The 16,933-nt window shown below is 41.4% G+C and overlaps 1 protein-coding gene across 1 annotated transcript in view; it reads right to left on the minus strand.

Annotated features, from left to right (window-relative positions):
* Positions 1-16,933, minus strand: part of LOC309549552 (major facilitator superfamily domain-containing protein 8-like) — an 83,728-nt gene that overhangs the window by 698 nt on the left and 66,097 nt on the right. The window contains exons 10-12 of the mRNA XM_082249909.1: positions 7,076-7,205; positions 5,032-5,154; positions 1,267-1,397 (exon numbers count right to left, since the gene is read on the minus strand). Coding sequence (XP_082106035.1) covers positions 1,267-1,397; positions 5,032-5,154; positions 7,076-7,205 — 384 coding nt within the window. The remainder of the gene's footprint in view (positions 1-1,266; positions 1,398-5,031; positions 5,155-7,075; positions 7,206-16,933) is intronic.

Here is a 16,933-nt window from a genome sequence, read left to right on the forward strand (position 1 = left end):
TATATATATATATATATATATATAGCATATGTAACACATATATTTACATTTTTTTATTTTAGAAACTTTTTTATATATTACAAATTTCAAGCATTTTTACATAACAAAAACCAAGCTCTACCAAATGAAACCGTGTTAACTGCACTCTTACGTAAAGTGGCTATCATTGGCCTCCATCTAAAAATATTGTTATTAAGCTGCCTATTATTCTGACCCTCTGGCTTCAATACTTGCTGAGTCACTGGTCCAGAACATAACAGAAAAGTTCTTATCTAAATACTAGGTTAGTGACTCAAAGTAATAAAACCAGGGGTTGAGCATGACATCCAGCCAATTAATCACTTTAAGAATAAGTAGTTATTAATGGCAGCCTCGGCATTTCTCTCAGGATATGATTATTTTAGGGCCAGATTCACAAATATGTATTATGGTAATGCATGGTAAAACCTGTGCATTACTGCAACATGGTAGCAGACCAAGCCTGCATTACTTGGTTGTGATGCTATTTGTTATACTCTCCGTGTTGTGAGAGACACAGGACTCTGATCTGGAACAACGGTTGTTTATTCAGGACTCACTGTACACTCCAACATGCATTAAAGGACAGCTCAGTATATATTCATTTTGAATGGAGCCCCACTGCACCAAAAGCGACATTGCAGGCCACCGCAATGCACAATAACACACTACTGCTGCTGCATTGGCAAAAATGAAGCAGGTGCGTTTTTCTGGTACATTATGGCTGCCCATTCAAATGCATGTCTGAATGAAGCCTAACAGATTTGATAGTGAATGCCTATTTGGCTATATCTGGACACATAATTTATTTGGTCATTATAAAAAGGTCTGAAATTTGCAGTTTCCAAAAAAAAAAAGGCTTCGTGATGACTTTACACATAAGCAAATTTGGTCATCATGCGACAGGCAGGAAGTCAAGAATTCCAATACAGTGGCCTTTACAAACAAGTAATGTCTAAAACATTCCTTTTTTGCTGTGTTGATGCATATCTAAGCCCACACATTTACCTAGAAGACACACAGAAACTAAGCCAGAACTACATGCTGAAGAAAATAAATTACTCCTGTGCAAATGAAACCTAATCAAGTAAAATCTCTCAAAAAAATGCATTGTTGATAAACTTTCCTGACAGTTTCTCGAAGTAAAATCCATACAGTAAGTTATGAATACCAAGCAAAGAAGAAGCAAAATGTGTGAAAAAAAATCTATGTATGGGGCAAGTGGGCAAAGAAAATACTATGTCTTACTGTGATCAGAAGCAGCAGACCCATCATGACCCCCAGCATTATGTATAGATTTTCTGTTAAGCCTGCTGCCCACAGTGGCCCCAGAATTGTGGCTACACCTCCAACTGAACGACGAATCCCATGGTTAAACCCTGCAAAGTACGAAATAAAATTCAATCGATATAAACTTTTTTAGTATTCATATACATTTTATCTGTTTTATACAAGATAAAAAAAGCTGTATTGTGTTAGCCATCAGCAAAGAGAAAATTTAATGGTTTAAGAGTTGCTAATCACCATTACCACATGGTAGCAGCAATCTCCAGAAGCATGCACAGAACTTCTGCTTATTGCTATGCCTTGAGAGCCCCCAAATTCAGGGAGCTCTGTGCTATAAACTGAAACTCCATCTGAAGAGTTGGCACTCAGCCTCACCATCCCATTTTTCTATTGGTCAATGAGGTCGCCCATCCTTTTGAAGGAACTCTAGTAAGGCATAACAGGTATATGGAGAATGACGATAAAACCTTTTGAAAAGTACAAAGCTTGTAGAGAGTTGCTTAGAGAACTTGAAGTAAATAACTAGTTAAGCATGGAAACTTCTTCATAAGGGAGAAGTTAATCATCTAATGACACTAGCAAAAATTGAGATCTCACTGAGTGGGTAGGGTTACAGGGGTACCCCCAGGTGGCATGTACAAAAGCTTTGCAGTTAGGATTATGGGATATTTGACGTACCAGTAAAATCTGATTCTTGGAGTACAGTACAGCATACATTATGACATGTATACAGTCATTATTATGACAGTCATACATTATGACTGGGTTATATGGAGCTACCTTCAAGTGATTGGAAACAGTCATACAAAGAAGGCTGCAGGGACATCCCTCTAAATAACTGAACAGGAGGTCTGGATAATCCAAAAGGTTCCAAAAAGCATCTTCCAAGAGCCTAAATACATCAGAGTATCAAGTACTCTTGGGCCAATTTGGTGCGATGAGGATCACAAGAATGCCCCCCTTCTTGATCCTGTAAAGTAGGTGAGGGCAAATCTGGAGGGACAGAAAGGCTTAGATCAGGTTGAACTGATCTCATGGGATCACCAGAGCATACACTGCAAAGGCCTGAGAGTCCCTGAACCTGGTGACAAATCTGGCCATTTTGTTGTTGAATCTGGTCTTCAGCAAGTCCACACCTGGTGTCCCCCACCTGTGGCAAAGGTTTTCAAAGACTTCATGATGAAGAGTCCTTCCCCCAAATCTAGGCGCTGACAACTGAGAATGTCCTCCTACCAAATTTTCCACACCTGGGATATGAGCAGCGGACATACTGGCACCCATTGTGAGAACCTTCTATGACTAGTGGCAAAGGCTTCCCTAACTCCTGCACCAGGTTAGAAATCCGCTACCTTAAGAAATGCTTGGCCATGGGGTTCAGACAAAAGAGGCAGTTCAAGCACCAAGTCTGTTTGTCCCACATGGCTAGAATGTTAAGCTGCAATGGTCTGGAGTGAAACTGGATGTAAATTTTAGCTTTGAAGAGTCAACAAGTTCTCCCAAGTCTCTAATGCAAGAATGAATTGTACCGCTTAATGCTTAATTTTGTCTAATATGCATCATCTGTAATGAGGAGGCTGGCAGTGTGGCCCCGGTTAATCACCGGTCAGGTGTGTGGTGGTTATTTAAGGGTCACACTTCCGATCTCTTGTTCATTATGAATAAGCACTGTTATATGTGTGAAATGCCTTAACGTTACAGATCCGGTGTCACTTTTGTTGTTCCTGAACCATAGGGAACAAAGCACGGGTATCTGCATTTAGTAGCGTTCGGCCGTTTCTCTTTTACTATAATGTAACGGTGGCAAACCAGGGCAAGCACCCACTATCGATATCTCATTAGATAGATTGCAGCCTCACCTGGGGCAGCACCATGGTGAAGGCTGAGGAGCCGTGGACAGACCAACTAGAGGGGGGCAAACTTGTAATGCTGATCAACCCACTGCAAAACACAGATTATCGTTGCGGAGGCATGCGGGTGGGAATGTGCAGATAAAAAGCCCAGATGTCTATAGAGGACAGATAATCCCCTGAAAGATAGAGGCAATGATTGACCTGACATTTTCCACACAAAACATTTGAACCTGTAGAAACTATTTGAAAGTTTTTAGATCCAAAATGGGTCAGACCCCTCTATTTGATATGGGGATCTGTAAAACGTTTGGACTAGAATGCTTGAAAGCGTTCCCCTGGCAGAACAGGCCAGAAATTCTTTACATGAAATCTAACATTGTGACAGAAAATTCCTCTCTAAAAAGAAAAGAGGAAGCTTGTGTGGTTGATGGGCCAGAAAAAAGGCAGGGAGTCAAGAGTGGAGGGAACAATCAGAGGAAAGGTAACTAGGTTCCTTTACAGATGTACCACCCCCAAAGGAGCTAAAAGCTGAACCTGAGCCAGCAAGCCTATCTGCCCCCCCTGCGTTTGTGATCTGCTACGTCTGTGAAATTGTCCTCAGTAGGGTTCTCACAACCTTCATAGCAATAGGTACGAGGAAAAGTTGACTCGGTGACAAGCACTTGTAGGCCACAGTAACCACTAGTAATGTGCCATCAGAGAAAGAACCAGAGGTGTTACTGGTCCAGGGTCCTGTCTGCAAAGATGAAGAGGCAGAGTGTGCAGGCCTGTGTGTACAGAGGAAGGGTATACAGTAATTCCCTTGAAAATAAGGAGAAGAAGGCACAGAAGGTGCTCAGGCTGCGCAGGTACAACAGATATCACTTGGGGGAAGTGCACGAGTGCAGTAGCGCCAAGCTTGGTGCGCCAAGAGAGCCAAAATATCACCAAATTTTATATTTAACCCTAGCCATCCTACTTCCCACCAGCAAGGGTGGACAGCAGATGCTCATGCATCCCAAAGAGGAAATCTTGACAAGGGTACCCTGGGGTGAATGTTTAAGGGGCCCTGCCCCGTACTCACTTAATCAGTAGCAGGATGAATCAGGAAATTACCCTATTCTGGCTTAGCCATCCACTACTGGCATACCCCCATTGACGTCTTCAGGTACAGGGCTATGAACCAGGCTTTGGACCTGTAAATCACCCTGAAGCTAATTCCACACATTGTGCAACATGTCAAGGGGAGTGCCCACAGCAATAGCCAGTGCAAAGCAACATTACAGCACTGCCAAGCATCTTTAACCACGAAGGGTCAGGGTACGTCCCCCAAGGCTCTACCGAGGAGTCCTCCAATTCTGAGATTGCATGAAAACTTGCAGTGCTTATGATGCACCATTTGAATCGTGTTGGAATATCATCATCATCCATCACCTAAGGATCCTAGCAAAAAACTGAGGCTAGCTTGGAGTAGGAGGGGTTATATATAGGGACAGCCATGTAGCCTTCTTTTTTTGCCATTACCTAGTTTAGGTTTGCGTCTTTGAGACAATTCTGCGACAGATTAATATACACCTCAATGGCACATACATTAATGTGCTGCAAGTTGCACCATTTGTCTTAAGAATTTTAATGAATATCTATGACATTCCTAAAGAATTTCACAGACTGTGTGTGTCTGACAGGGATAAACGCTATCTGAGCAGTAACATGCTGGAAGGCATAAATACACGAATAAGGTGCATATTATGTATACAAGATAAGCATCGAGGGAAAGTCCAGTCGGTTTCATTGCTTCTAGGCTAAGTCTGCTCTGTATACTTACAATTGACATGAATCAATATTTAACCATTGGCTGGTTATTACCTTTTTGGGATGGCGATTAAAAGTTACTCACCTTGGGTATTCTCCGCTGTCATTTTGGAGAACAGAGACACCTGGGATACTGATACAAAGGGCAGCCCAAGAACTTGTAGGAAAACCCCAATGATGAACTCTGCCAGCAGAAATCCATAACTCCCTGCATGAGATATGAATATTATGATACAAGTAATATTATGTGCTAGGACTTGTACTGGGAGAGACCTACACTCTCTCCTACTGCTTGCTGATTGTTATTAATGCTGATCTGGTAGGTTCAATACTTTGAGTCATTGACTAGCAACAAGTACAGTACGCAGGTCAAGGGTTCTGGCTTTCTGGTAGCTTCACTGGCTGCATACTTATTCTAGGTCAGTGACTTACAAAGTCTTGAAGCCAAGGATAGCTAAGCAACCAGTATTTCCACATGGAGGTCAGTCTATGTATCTCTCCCAGTACAGGATTCCTTTAAAGCAAAACTTGGATTAATAGATTGCAAAGATTGACTAGCAGCAGCAAAGACGACAATTCTGAAAATGTGAAAAATTTTAATGAGAAGAAATTAAATATTATGTTTAATATTCAAACTCCAATAGTTATATTTTTGTCAAATAAATAAACTTGTCATATAAATGAATATAAGGGCTGCCATCTAAATGAATATAAGGGCTGCCATCACTGACCTCCCCAACCTGAAAATGCCTGTTCTCTGGCTGTCATGCTGATCCACTGGATTCCATACTGTCTAAGCCAGGGATCTTTAAACTACGGCCCTCCAGCTGTTGCGGAACTACACGTCCCCTAAAGCAATGTAAAACTCTGACATTCACAGACATGACTAGGCATTTTGGGAATTGTAGTTCCTGAACAACTGGAGGGCCACAGTTTGGTGACCCCTGGGCTCTAAGCCAATGACCTGGAACAAGTATGGAGATCAGGAAAGTCACAGAAAAATCAGATGTAGTTATCTAGCTACTTGGTCTAGGTCAGTGACAAATTATTCAAGCAATGGTCAGTATGTCAGCCATTTAACTAGAGATCTTAGTAATGTTTTCCTCATGTCATTTACTTTGAGAGAAACTGTAAATGCATTTTTTAGATAAAAAATGCAAGTGTGATCAGTGTAAAACGGACCTAAAAAAAATTGACTAGGCCTGTTGCTCCCTGCATAGGCAGGGATTGGCTGGTACGCACAGAACCCTTACTGGAAGAGCAATGTCAGGGGTGACCTGGAGGCCACTCAAGTGAACAGATAGGTATGTGCATGGTGCATAAAACAGAGAGTCTGGCATTCATTTGTTGCTGGGATTGCAAAACAGATGTTTGAGCATGACTGTCTGTCCTGCTGTGTGAGACCCACTGTTAGCAAAGCATAGATTTGCATCCATGTGTTCAGGGGAATGAAATCTTAGAAGGGGTATTAAGTAAAAGCACATTTATACCCAATCATAGAAGAGTACACATGAAATTTACAATCATTTTTTTAACAAATATTTAAAGTATTGCTAAACCCAGGACCCTGAATTTACTATATCTAGTCTCCCACAGTACACAGAACATGGAAATGCAATTATTTTAGTAAACATAAACTGCTAAATACCCTTTCTCATCAGCAGTATATAGCAGCCTTGTGACTTCGATCAGTGTCCAGCCAAGCACTGGTTAAAGCTTGTATGAGGCGTTTTCATGCTCCTCTGACTGTCCTATGAGGCTGCATAACCCCTGACCCTCTGTCTGGACAGTGCTGATTGGCCCTGTACTGATCACATGTACCCCCCCCCAAAAAAAAAAAAAAAACTCTCTAGCAATACACATCAAACTGAGCATGTGCAGAGTACCTCCAAGGCTCTGTACTATTAGGAGATGGATTGGGGACTGTGGCGGAAGGGGAGGATCAGACAAGACAGGATCAAACAGCCTTTTTACACAATGCACAGGATTAACCCTTTAGGTTCCACATTGCATTAAACAAGCATGGTTTATTGCATATATAGACTGATTTTACTGTTGCGGGTTTAGTAACACTTTAAGTACTGTGTAATGAGTGAGCACACACAAAAAGAAAAATGAGACCTGTTAACCTTTGGGTTCTGCCAAGAATATGAGGCACCAAATGCAGGAGATGTTACAGATGAAGAGCCCAAAAGCCAGGAGGAGACGATCGGTACAGCAACGGCTGAGGGTGCGTACAACAAGGAAACCGATCAACATCTGCAGAGATACCATTGTTAATAATAAACATGTACAGAACAGATAGCGGTCATCAAGTATAAGGATTCATGGGCTGGAACCATACATCACTAAACTGACAATTTGTGTATGTACAGTATAGCCAAACTTTTTTTTTTTAGTTTTAGATAGAGTAGGTAAGTAAGGGTTACTGTTCTGTTCATTGCCCTGTTGGGGAAAATTATCTTTGTTTTCTGTCCAAGAGATGCAACAGCAAGTGAAATGAAATCTCTCCAAACTGAGATCAATTCCTCTCTTAGACAGCGTTCACCCAAACAGGTGCTCCCAATGGGAAGGTTTCCTCTCACTTCCTGTTCTGGATACAGCTGTAAAAAATGTAGAGTTCCCAACACTTTCAGTCTTTCAGAGTGCATAAAGAGAGTGAATCTCTGCAGAGAGGCAGTCGGCAATAAAATCCTAAAAGGGGTTCTATTCCTTATCTCCCCTATCCAAAGCTATAAATACAACTGGCTATACATACACTTTAAGTCCCAACTCAAGCCAACATTTTGTTTTAGACAGAACTGGAATCTCAAATTCTTACTGCTGTTGGCATTTGGGAATGTGGTTTACAATAATTTCCTGAACCAGTAATAAAAGCCTGACAGAGGTTCTCACTCATTTCCCGGTCTGTCCAAAAATGTAAAAAATAAATAAATCATATGCAATGTAACATGTAAAGATAGGCCTGCCCTCTCCTGCCATTCCTGCATGCAACACAGATGCATGCTTTTGTCAAGAACAACGACCAGTAAACATTTTGTTCAGTTGATAGTCGCTAACAAAACATTATAAATACACATTATACATTTTTTATACATTAAACAAACAATACACAATAAAAGTGAACCTTGTGATTAAAGAATAGCTGTAGGCAAAAGAAGAACCTTTGTCTAAAGGGTGCTCTTGAATAGTATTTACTTTTTAAATGCTGTCCCTATTTAGGCAGCTGTTTCCAGGTACCAGTGTAGTCTCGTTTTTTTTTTTTTTTTTATATTAACTTATTATTAAAGTAATAATTTCATTCCAGAGGAGAAAAAAAAAAAAAAAACACCCCACTCCCCCTCCCCAGGTTCACCCACTCTTTCGAAACAAGTTTAATGGTCCCGCCCCGGCCCCACCTCATCCAGGGTTATCCTATCCCTTAGGCTACATCAGTCATTCATGACCTCAAACACCAAGCATACTCATGTATCCCGGAGAGTTTTGAAACCTTAGCCATTTTCTCCAGATATCAGAGTATTTCCTGAGGGAATGTTCTACTGTGAACATTGTTTGCTCTATAGCTCTCACCCATTCCACTTTTGCAACCCATTCGCTCATACTCGGGGCATCTGGTGTTCGCCAGAGTCTTGGTATCAAACTTTTGGCTGCATTTAATTGATGCGGCATCAGCGTGTTCTTATATTCAGTCGCCTTTTTTCTCCGTACTACGAAACAAACAGCTCTATGGATCTCCCTGAAGATGTTCTCCTGTAATCTGGCAGATTCCCTTAATAATCCCCTCCCAATATAATTGTATCTTTGTACATTCCCACCACAAATGCGAAAAGGTCCCAGGGGCATCGCATCTCCTCCAACAGTTTGGGGATGCATCCGCCCCCGAACCTTCGTGCCCTCTGCGGGATAACATACTACCTGGAAAGAAGCTTATAGCAGATCTCTGTTGTCCCTGCATCAACTGATGAGAAGCAGGCAAGCCTCAATACTTTCCTCCTCCTTTCCTCATCAGGATGGGGACCTAATTCCTGCTCCCATTTCCCCAAATATGGCGGGTATGCAGGTTCTGCTTCATTTATCAGTATCTTATACATTTTAGATATACTTTGCTTTATACATGAAGGGGAGCCGAAGTGTTTCTCTATTGGCCTCATATTATCCTTCCCCTTAAGCAGTTGTGGTAGTGAGTGCACAAAATGTTGCAATTGTGTATATCTCCATCCATCTAGTGGCATACTCCCCCATTTTTGTGTTATTTAAAAAAATGTGCACTTTCTATTTCCCTCCATAATCCCTCCATAATTCACCTCTTTTTTTTGCCCATCTAACAAAATATAAATAATTTTCTTTTCCTGGTTTAAAATAATTTGTGTCTATTAGTGAAATTAAAGGTGCATTATACTCCCAATGGTATTGTCTACAAAAGACTATCCTATATCCTAAAAGTGTTCCTAGTCAGTGGGTTTGCGCTATTAGGCAATTTTTGGTATACCCGTGGAACCCATAGCATCTTACCCAAATCCACCCCACTTTGTGCCTGTTCAATCTCCACCCAACTCTTAACTTCCTTGTTGTGCATCCAACCTGCCATTTGTACTATAGCGATTGCCTGAGTACTTTTTAAATTGGGGGGGCTGCCAACCCTCCTGCTATTTTTTCCTTTACCATTACAGCATAAGAGATCCTGGGTCGTTTACGTGCCCATATACAGTATCCCACAAAAGTGAGTACACCCCTCACATTTTTGTAAATATTTTATAATATCTTTTCATGTGACAACACTGAAGAAATGACACTTTGCTACAAGTTGTAAAGTAGTGAGTGTACAGCTTGTACCAGGTGAGGAGTACAAAGACAAGTGTGTTTTGCAGTCAAGCATGGTGATGGGAATGTCATGGTCTGGGGCTGCATGAGACAGCCTTCTCCTTTTTGTTTTCTTTTTTTGTGATCCTATGCCTATAAATATCCCTCTTATGAAAGCCTGAGGTATCGTTTATAATGAAGAAACTCTCCAGCTCATGTTCAATGTTCTCAACTACTTTGGCGTCCTGAATGAGAGTCATTCAGTTTCCAAGCCTTCTTTCTAGGTGCTGCTGGCATCACCTCTAACTGAACCACCACTGGGGCATGATCAGAAAGTATGATGGTCTTAATAGCCGCATCTTTGAGAATGGTCAACAAGTAGTGTTCTATTAAAATGTAGTCAATCCTTGAGTAGTACCCATGGACTAAAGAGTGGTATGTGTAATCCCTGGCCTCTTGATGTCTAATCATCCAGGCATCCACAAACTAGTACTCTGCTAATTGTCTCCTTATTTCCTTCTGGCTTTGTGGGGGAAGATGAGAAGAGCCCAAAGAGGAGTCCACCCGAGGATCCAGGCACATATTAAGGTCTCCTGCTATAATAAGCAGACCCTTTTTAAAGCAGGGTTCCACCCTGAAATTTTTTTTTAGATAAAAATACCCCCGGGCAGTCAGGGCTAGTGCATTTAAGCAACGATAGCCTCTGAACTGTCCCCTGTTTCACTTATCTTTTAGAAGAAATACTTACTTTGAAAATGTCTTGTCCAGCGTAACCATCTCAGGTGTGGGCAGCTGAAGCCAGAGCGTCCTCTTCAGTGTCCTCTTCGGTGATGTCGGAGTCTCAGAATGCCCTGCACAGGCCCCGCTCGTCACTTCCAGTGCAGGCGCGTCATCCCTGCACAGCTTCTGGGCATGCCCAGAAGCTGTTCAGCAGGGATTGACGCACCTGCACTGGAAGAGACGAGCAGGGCCGATGCAGGCGCATTGACTCCAGGGAGCGATGACGCTCATCTCCCAGGAGTCAATGCAAGCAGGAAAAAAAATTTTAATTATCCAATTCTTCTTCAGGTACATGAAGATGGTGAAAAGTTGATTTTGAGGGTGGAACTCCGCTTTAAATGTCATCAGTTTTTTCAAGTTTTTCCTCAAGAACTTATTTAGCTCTCTATTGGGGGAGCAGATATTTGCAAAAGTATATTCTGTATTGGATAATCTCCCTTAAACAGAAACCTCCCCTCCGGGTCTGCCAGCTGCTCCCTTAGTACAAACGCAGTGCTATCAAATCCAATAGCCACTCTCCGTGAGTGACTCAATGCCGAGTCCCCCATAAAACCATGTGGGGAAAGAAAAATATGACAATATAAACCCTGAGGCATGTGTAACATGTGTCTCCTGTAGGAATGCCACATCTCCCCTCCCAGGAAGGTTGTCCCTTTGAAGGGTTGAACAAGTGTCCAAATGTTGTTTAATGTACAGATCTGGCGGTACACCTCTGAATGTTGCCTCTTGTTCATACCCTCAAGAGGGGCAACTGCCCTGACACTTCGACTTGACCAAAAACACCAAATCTACAAGCCTCCAATCCCTTCAAGTCCCCCCCCACCGCCACCACCATTACACTTCCCCTTCTTTGCTTTACACTTCCCCCTTTAAAACTGCTCAACGTCCTGCCTCTAGCTTTCTAACATCTCTTTAGTTCCTTCCCCTGTTCCACACCTATAAAAAGAAGAGGTTAGACAGTAAAGGGGGGGGTCTGGTTCAAGTAGTCGCTTGTTTGTACTGCAGGCAATTTTTACTGAAGATCTCAGTTATAAAAACAACAAGAAAGGCCTCAAGGATTACAGTATATCAGTGTTGTGGGGTGGCCACCTCACTACTTATATCCACACTCCAATGCCCATTGCTGCCAATTCTTCCTCCAAGACCCTGAAGTTTTTCCATGGAGATTGTCCAGTAACTTAAAATACTAGAACATTTTAGCCCTCTTGCACACTGCAGCTTGAAAAAGATCAGTACAATTTTTTTTTTGCTGAGCTAAAATACAGCCATTAATTGTATTGTGTCTATACACAGAGATGCGTAAACAAGCAGCGTGTATTCTTCAGTTAAATAAAAAAACTTAAAAAATCTGTTTTGGTCAGTAATTTACGGCTCGTGCGCAAATTCCCATTTACATACTGTGCAGAACAAAAAACGAGAGAATAAGATTAAGCTCATGTGCACGAAAATGTACGAACGCATATATACGCTCAAAAACATACCAAAAAGAAGTCTGAAAAAGTGGATGCTCAAACAGGAGTATCATGTGCAAGAGGCCTAATCTCAGACACAGATTCGGTTTCTTTAGAAATAAAAAAAAAAATAAAAAAGATGATTTTGCTTTAATGCCTTTCCTCTGTAAAAAAAAAAATCCTGCATGCCAGCCATGCCTAGGTGGTGATTTATTGGCTATGAAGCAGGTGCATGGGAAACATGTGAAATATATTTGAATGTATCTGCTTTAAAACCTATACTGTAAAGTGATTTTAGCAAACACAATGGGTATCATCCTTCTAGAAGGAACATCTTTCAATGTAGCAAACAACCATGCTTATTGCCTATATCAAACTCCGAAATGTTGTACGCTTTCATATTTTGTAACTCATTGCTTCATCTGCAAAAGGCACATAAATACTGTCCACGTAATAGGTCCACCTAGAACTTGAAGGAGCTCCGTCATTGGATATCCAATGGAAGTCCAGGCAGTTGCAAACAGACTCGGTGTATTTAGGTGTGGTTGCTCAGTTAATCTTTAAACAAGCTCACCATAAAACCTCTTTGTTTTATGCAAGATATTTGCTCAAAGGCTCACAATATATAGGAGTGCGAATCTCTGTATGATAAGCACAGGTGTCATACTTAACAAATATGCTGATATCATCCTGACACTGACTATGCTCTGAAAAAGCTGGGAAGGGAATTTGTATACATGTTCATCCATCACTTAAAACCCCACCCTCCTCCCCACTATATATCAGAACTGTCATGTGACATTTACTAAAGAGCTGGACCTTGACCTGAGCTGCATTTCATCCTGGACAGCAGATAACGCAGCGATTTAAAGAGTCACGTATTTAATGGTTGCTACTATTGCTTGCCATCTTCTTATCTTATCTTGCTAAATGATACACCTTTCAATTACCTCACATGATTGTCCTAACTAGCTAGCCTAACGCTGGGTACACACTGTCCGAAAATAGGCCATTTCAGCAGGAACCAGCTGACTTTCAGTCAGTGCATATAGCAGTCTGTCCAACAGAATCTGGTCGAACAAATGGCTTTTGTTGAAGGACCATGCTGGAAAACCAGCATCCCATCAGCGTTTGCAGCCAAACGAGGGCTGATCAGTGTAATCTGTCAAATTACAATAGCACAGTGGGAGAAATCGCTGCACTAACATCACTTGTGTTGGTACGGCGATCTGTTGGTTTTATTTTGCAAAAAAACTTGCAGTGTGTACCAGGCTTAAGTGCAGCTGAAATAAAAAAACACAAAAATCAGCATAAGGGGCATAACTTACAATTATTAGGATGTGTCCCTTGTCTTGATTCCTCTTTTGTTATGTGAACTTTTCCTCCTTCCATGACTTCCCACCATCATAATCTCCCAATGTGTTGGGGGTTAATAGAACTAAGGAGGCAATCAGGCTCCCATCAAGAGTGCCTGACTATGCCCACGCTTTCCACCCAGTTCTGCCACTTAAAGAAGCTGTGCTTAGATTGTAAGCTCCTTGAGGGCAGGGACTGATGTGAATGTGCAATGTATATGTAAAGCGCTGCGTAAATTGACATTGCTATATAAGTACCTGAAATAAAATAAATAAATGCTACAGCTTCTATAAATTAAAAACAATCAATGGAGGATGGGTGGATGATTGAAAGGTCTGCTGCATTCATAGATAATGTTTTCTTCATAGGAGCTGTATTACAGCTTCTATGGATGGCAGAGCTGGGCTTAAAAGGGGAGCATAGTCGTACACTCTTGATGAGAGCATATGACAGACCTTTAATTTTATTAAAGTGGGGGGCATGGATAGAAGAGGATTTCACATAACAGAAGAGGTATCAGCACAAGGGACACATCCTACTGACTTGTAAGTTATGCCCCTGCTGATTTTTGTGTTTTTTTTAGCCTGAAATTTAAGCTGGCCATATACCATTAGTTCACTTTTGTTTAACCTGCGGGCTGATCAAAAGAAATCTAACAGATTCTTCCATCCATGCTGTTTATAGCATGGATGGAAGAATCTGTTAGATCTTCCCAGCTGAGGTATTGAATTCTGACAGCCAGCACCTGCAGCTGTCGGAGTAGCCAAATAGTGGCTGCCTACCAAACAGTGCGGATGGACAAATCCCCCTGCTGACCTATTGTATTCTGACGGTTAGCACCTGCAGCTTTCAAAATACCCAAAAAGTGTCTGCATCTCATTGGATGCAGCTGCTGTTTAGCTGAAAAATTTCCAGTAAGCTCCTTTGTCAAAAGTTGATTGAACGATCCTCTTTTGTCAGACAGAAAGAAGCCAGAAGGGCCACCACTTAGCACCAGGAACTGGCTGAAATTAATTCAGTATATGACCAGCTTGAGAAACTGGGAGAGATATACTAAAGCCGGTGCACTCAGAATTTGGTGCAGCTATGCATGATAGCCAATCCACTTTGGCAATATAACTTGAAAGCTGATTGGTGAAGTGCACCAGATTTTTCACTTCCCAGCTTTAGGAAATAACCCCCACTGCTTCCCTCTTGAAATTTGTATGTGATCACTTACAGCCCAACTGATACACACAATGCTTCTGATTTGAGGCATCACTTAAAACATTCATGCTGTTTCTGCTGTCATCAGAGACTGTAACAAAAGCCTCCAGCAGCTGAAAAGACTCATTGCACAGGTAGATTTTCCACCCTACTGGGACATATTCCTGTGGGCAGAGCAAAGGAAAGAAATAAAGTAACTCGCAGAATGGGGTGGGGATCATGGCAGGTCGCAGTGTTTGAGCAAGGTGCAAGAAGATGGGCAGATTGTTTCCTGCCCACTTTGGGTGATATATCTGTCCATCTATGGCCAACATTAAAGGTCTACTCACACTGGACATGACTGAAGCATGCCCAAATTTGACTGCCCTCACTCCCCTGCTGTTGTGCACCCACAAAAGGGCTACAAGCAAGTGTTTCCAGGCAAACTTACAGAATTTCCTCTGCCATCCAGAACACAGTGATCCATGCTCCTGTGCTCAGTGATCTTTGCGCTGTGTTGTGCTCAGGCAGGTTTGCATTAACACTCAAATGAACCGTACCGGACCACAAGTCAACCGTGTACACTTAACTATTCCTGGGCATGGTTTGGAGCACTCATCTCAGACAAACAAATTGGACCAAGGGGGTGAACCGTGCCTAAATTCGGTTTAAAACTACCAGTGTAAGTGCACCCTAAGATATTTTCAGACACAAAATCAATGGCAGTTTCCATACTTATGTCCTGACAGGTTCCTTTAAAACCCATGTAACACAATATGTACAATGCCAATTGGTTCCAATGACGAAAAGGACACTTGAATGAGGCACTTCAGTCACAAGGAACGAGATCTAGCTGGCAGTGATCACTGGGTGATAATCTCTCTTTTTGGCATTTTGTTTCCTAACCACCAAACTGCCATTTCACATCCATTTACCATAAAAAGAAAAAAATTAAGAGGACTATCAAAGCTAAATTGTGTGTGATTTTTTTCACAACTTCTGCCTTTTTTAAATTTCCAAACTGCAGCAATTACAAATGCAGTAGGCATATACATACATGATACACACACACAGTATTTTAACACATTCATGATTTCAAGCAATAATATACAGGGAAGGATATGAAATGGTAATATATGGGGCTAGAATTGTGAGGTGTTTTTGCCTAAAGGAATTTTAGCATAGAAACCAAAATTTGCTAGCAGGAAAGCGCTCATTGCAGAAGAGACCCTGTCTCTTACCTTAGTATCTTACCCACCTGCTAGAAAACTTCTAAAAACTGTAGACTGAGATGCACATGCGCAGCTCAGTGTACAATCTTAGCATTCTTTGGTGCCTAAATTAATTAATTTTCGTCGTCCCAGGCTGGCCAATCAAGGTGCCTTAAGCCATTGGTAACAGAAAATGACTGGGCATGAATGTCAGTGGTAGCAAGGGCGCTCGCGGATGTCACAGTGTTGGAAAGAAGAAAGTAAGGCGAACTTTAATTCCACTTTAAGCATACTGGAGAGGGTCATTCAATACAAAAAATTTCTCAGCACACATAGCAATTAAAACCTCTAGTTTTAAGGTGAGTGTGTAATTTGGAAAGGGGAATAACATGCAGTGAATGCTTCTGCTGAGAACATAAGATCAAAGCTTTTATATATATACCCATCACTCGATGGGCTTTTTCTGCCTCCTATTTGATCATCTGCATATTCAGTATGGCAGGGGGGTCAAATAAGACGGGGATCCCAAGCAAAAAGTGCAGAATTGCCTTTACATACTTATATACTTGCAAGAATGTAGTTGAAAATAACACGCGTACAGTCCAAGTTTGACATTTTTTTACAGGTCTTTGTTGCAAAGTATATTGCTCACAGTAAAACAGCCTACTTTCCCCTGCTCCTAAAAAAAAAAAAATAAAATAAAAAAATCTAGATATAGAGAGAGTGGAAGAGTTAGAACCTCTGTCATGTTTTTATTAATGTATGTCTTCTGGCTGAAGGTAACTCTCACATTCTATGTCTCAGTGAAACATTACTAGGACAGGCAGTGACAGAACATGTACCCGGAGGTAACATACAGCAATACGTAATCCTCCCTACTTAAATGTTTATTTATTCCTTTCTGTGTACCCATTGGAGCGAAATCATTTCTATCACAGTGACACAACAGGAAGTGTGAAATCAACGCAACATCAGAGCACAGAAAACAGAATAGGGCAACAGGATACGTGTTCCTATGCTTTTTTTGCCTATAAATGCTTTCCCAAAGACCCTTTGCATAAAACCATGATAAATCAAACATATAATAAAAAGTTCATAAATGAAGTGTATATATCCTCTTCAAAATATATTAGAAAAATTGTGTCCAATAAATTATAAAAGAGTCCATCAATAAATCATTGTGCACAGTGTTGGATAGTTCAAT

This window comes from Pelophylax lessonae (assembly GCF_965119305.1).
Source record: "Pelophylax lessonae genome assembly, chromosome: 3".
NCBI classification, from domain to species: Eukaryota; Metazoa; Chordata; class Amphibia; order Anura; family Ranidae; genus Pelophylax; species Pelophylax lessonae.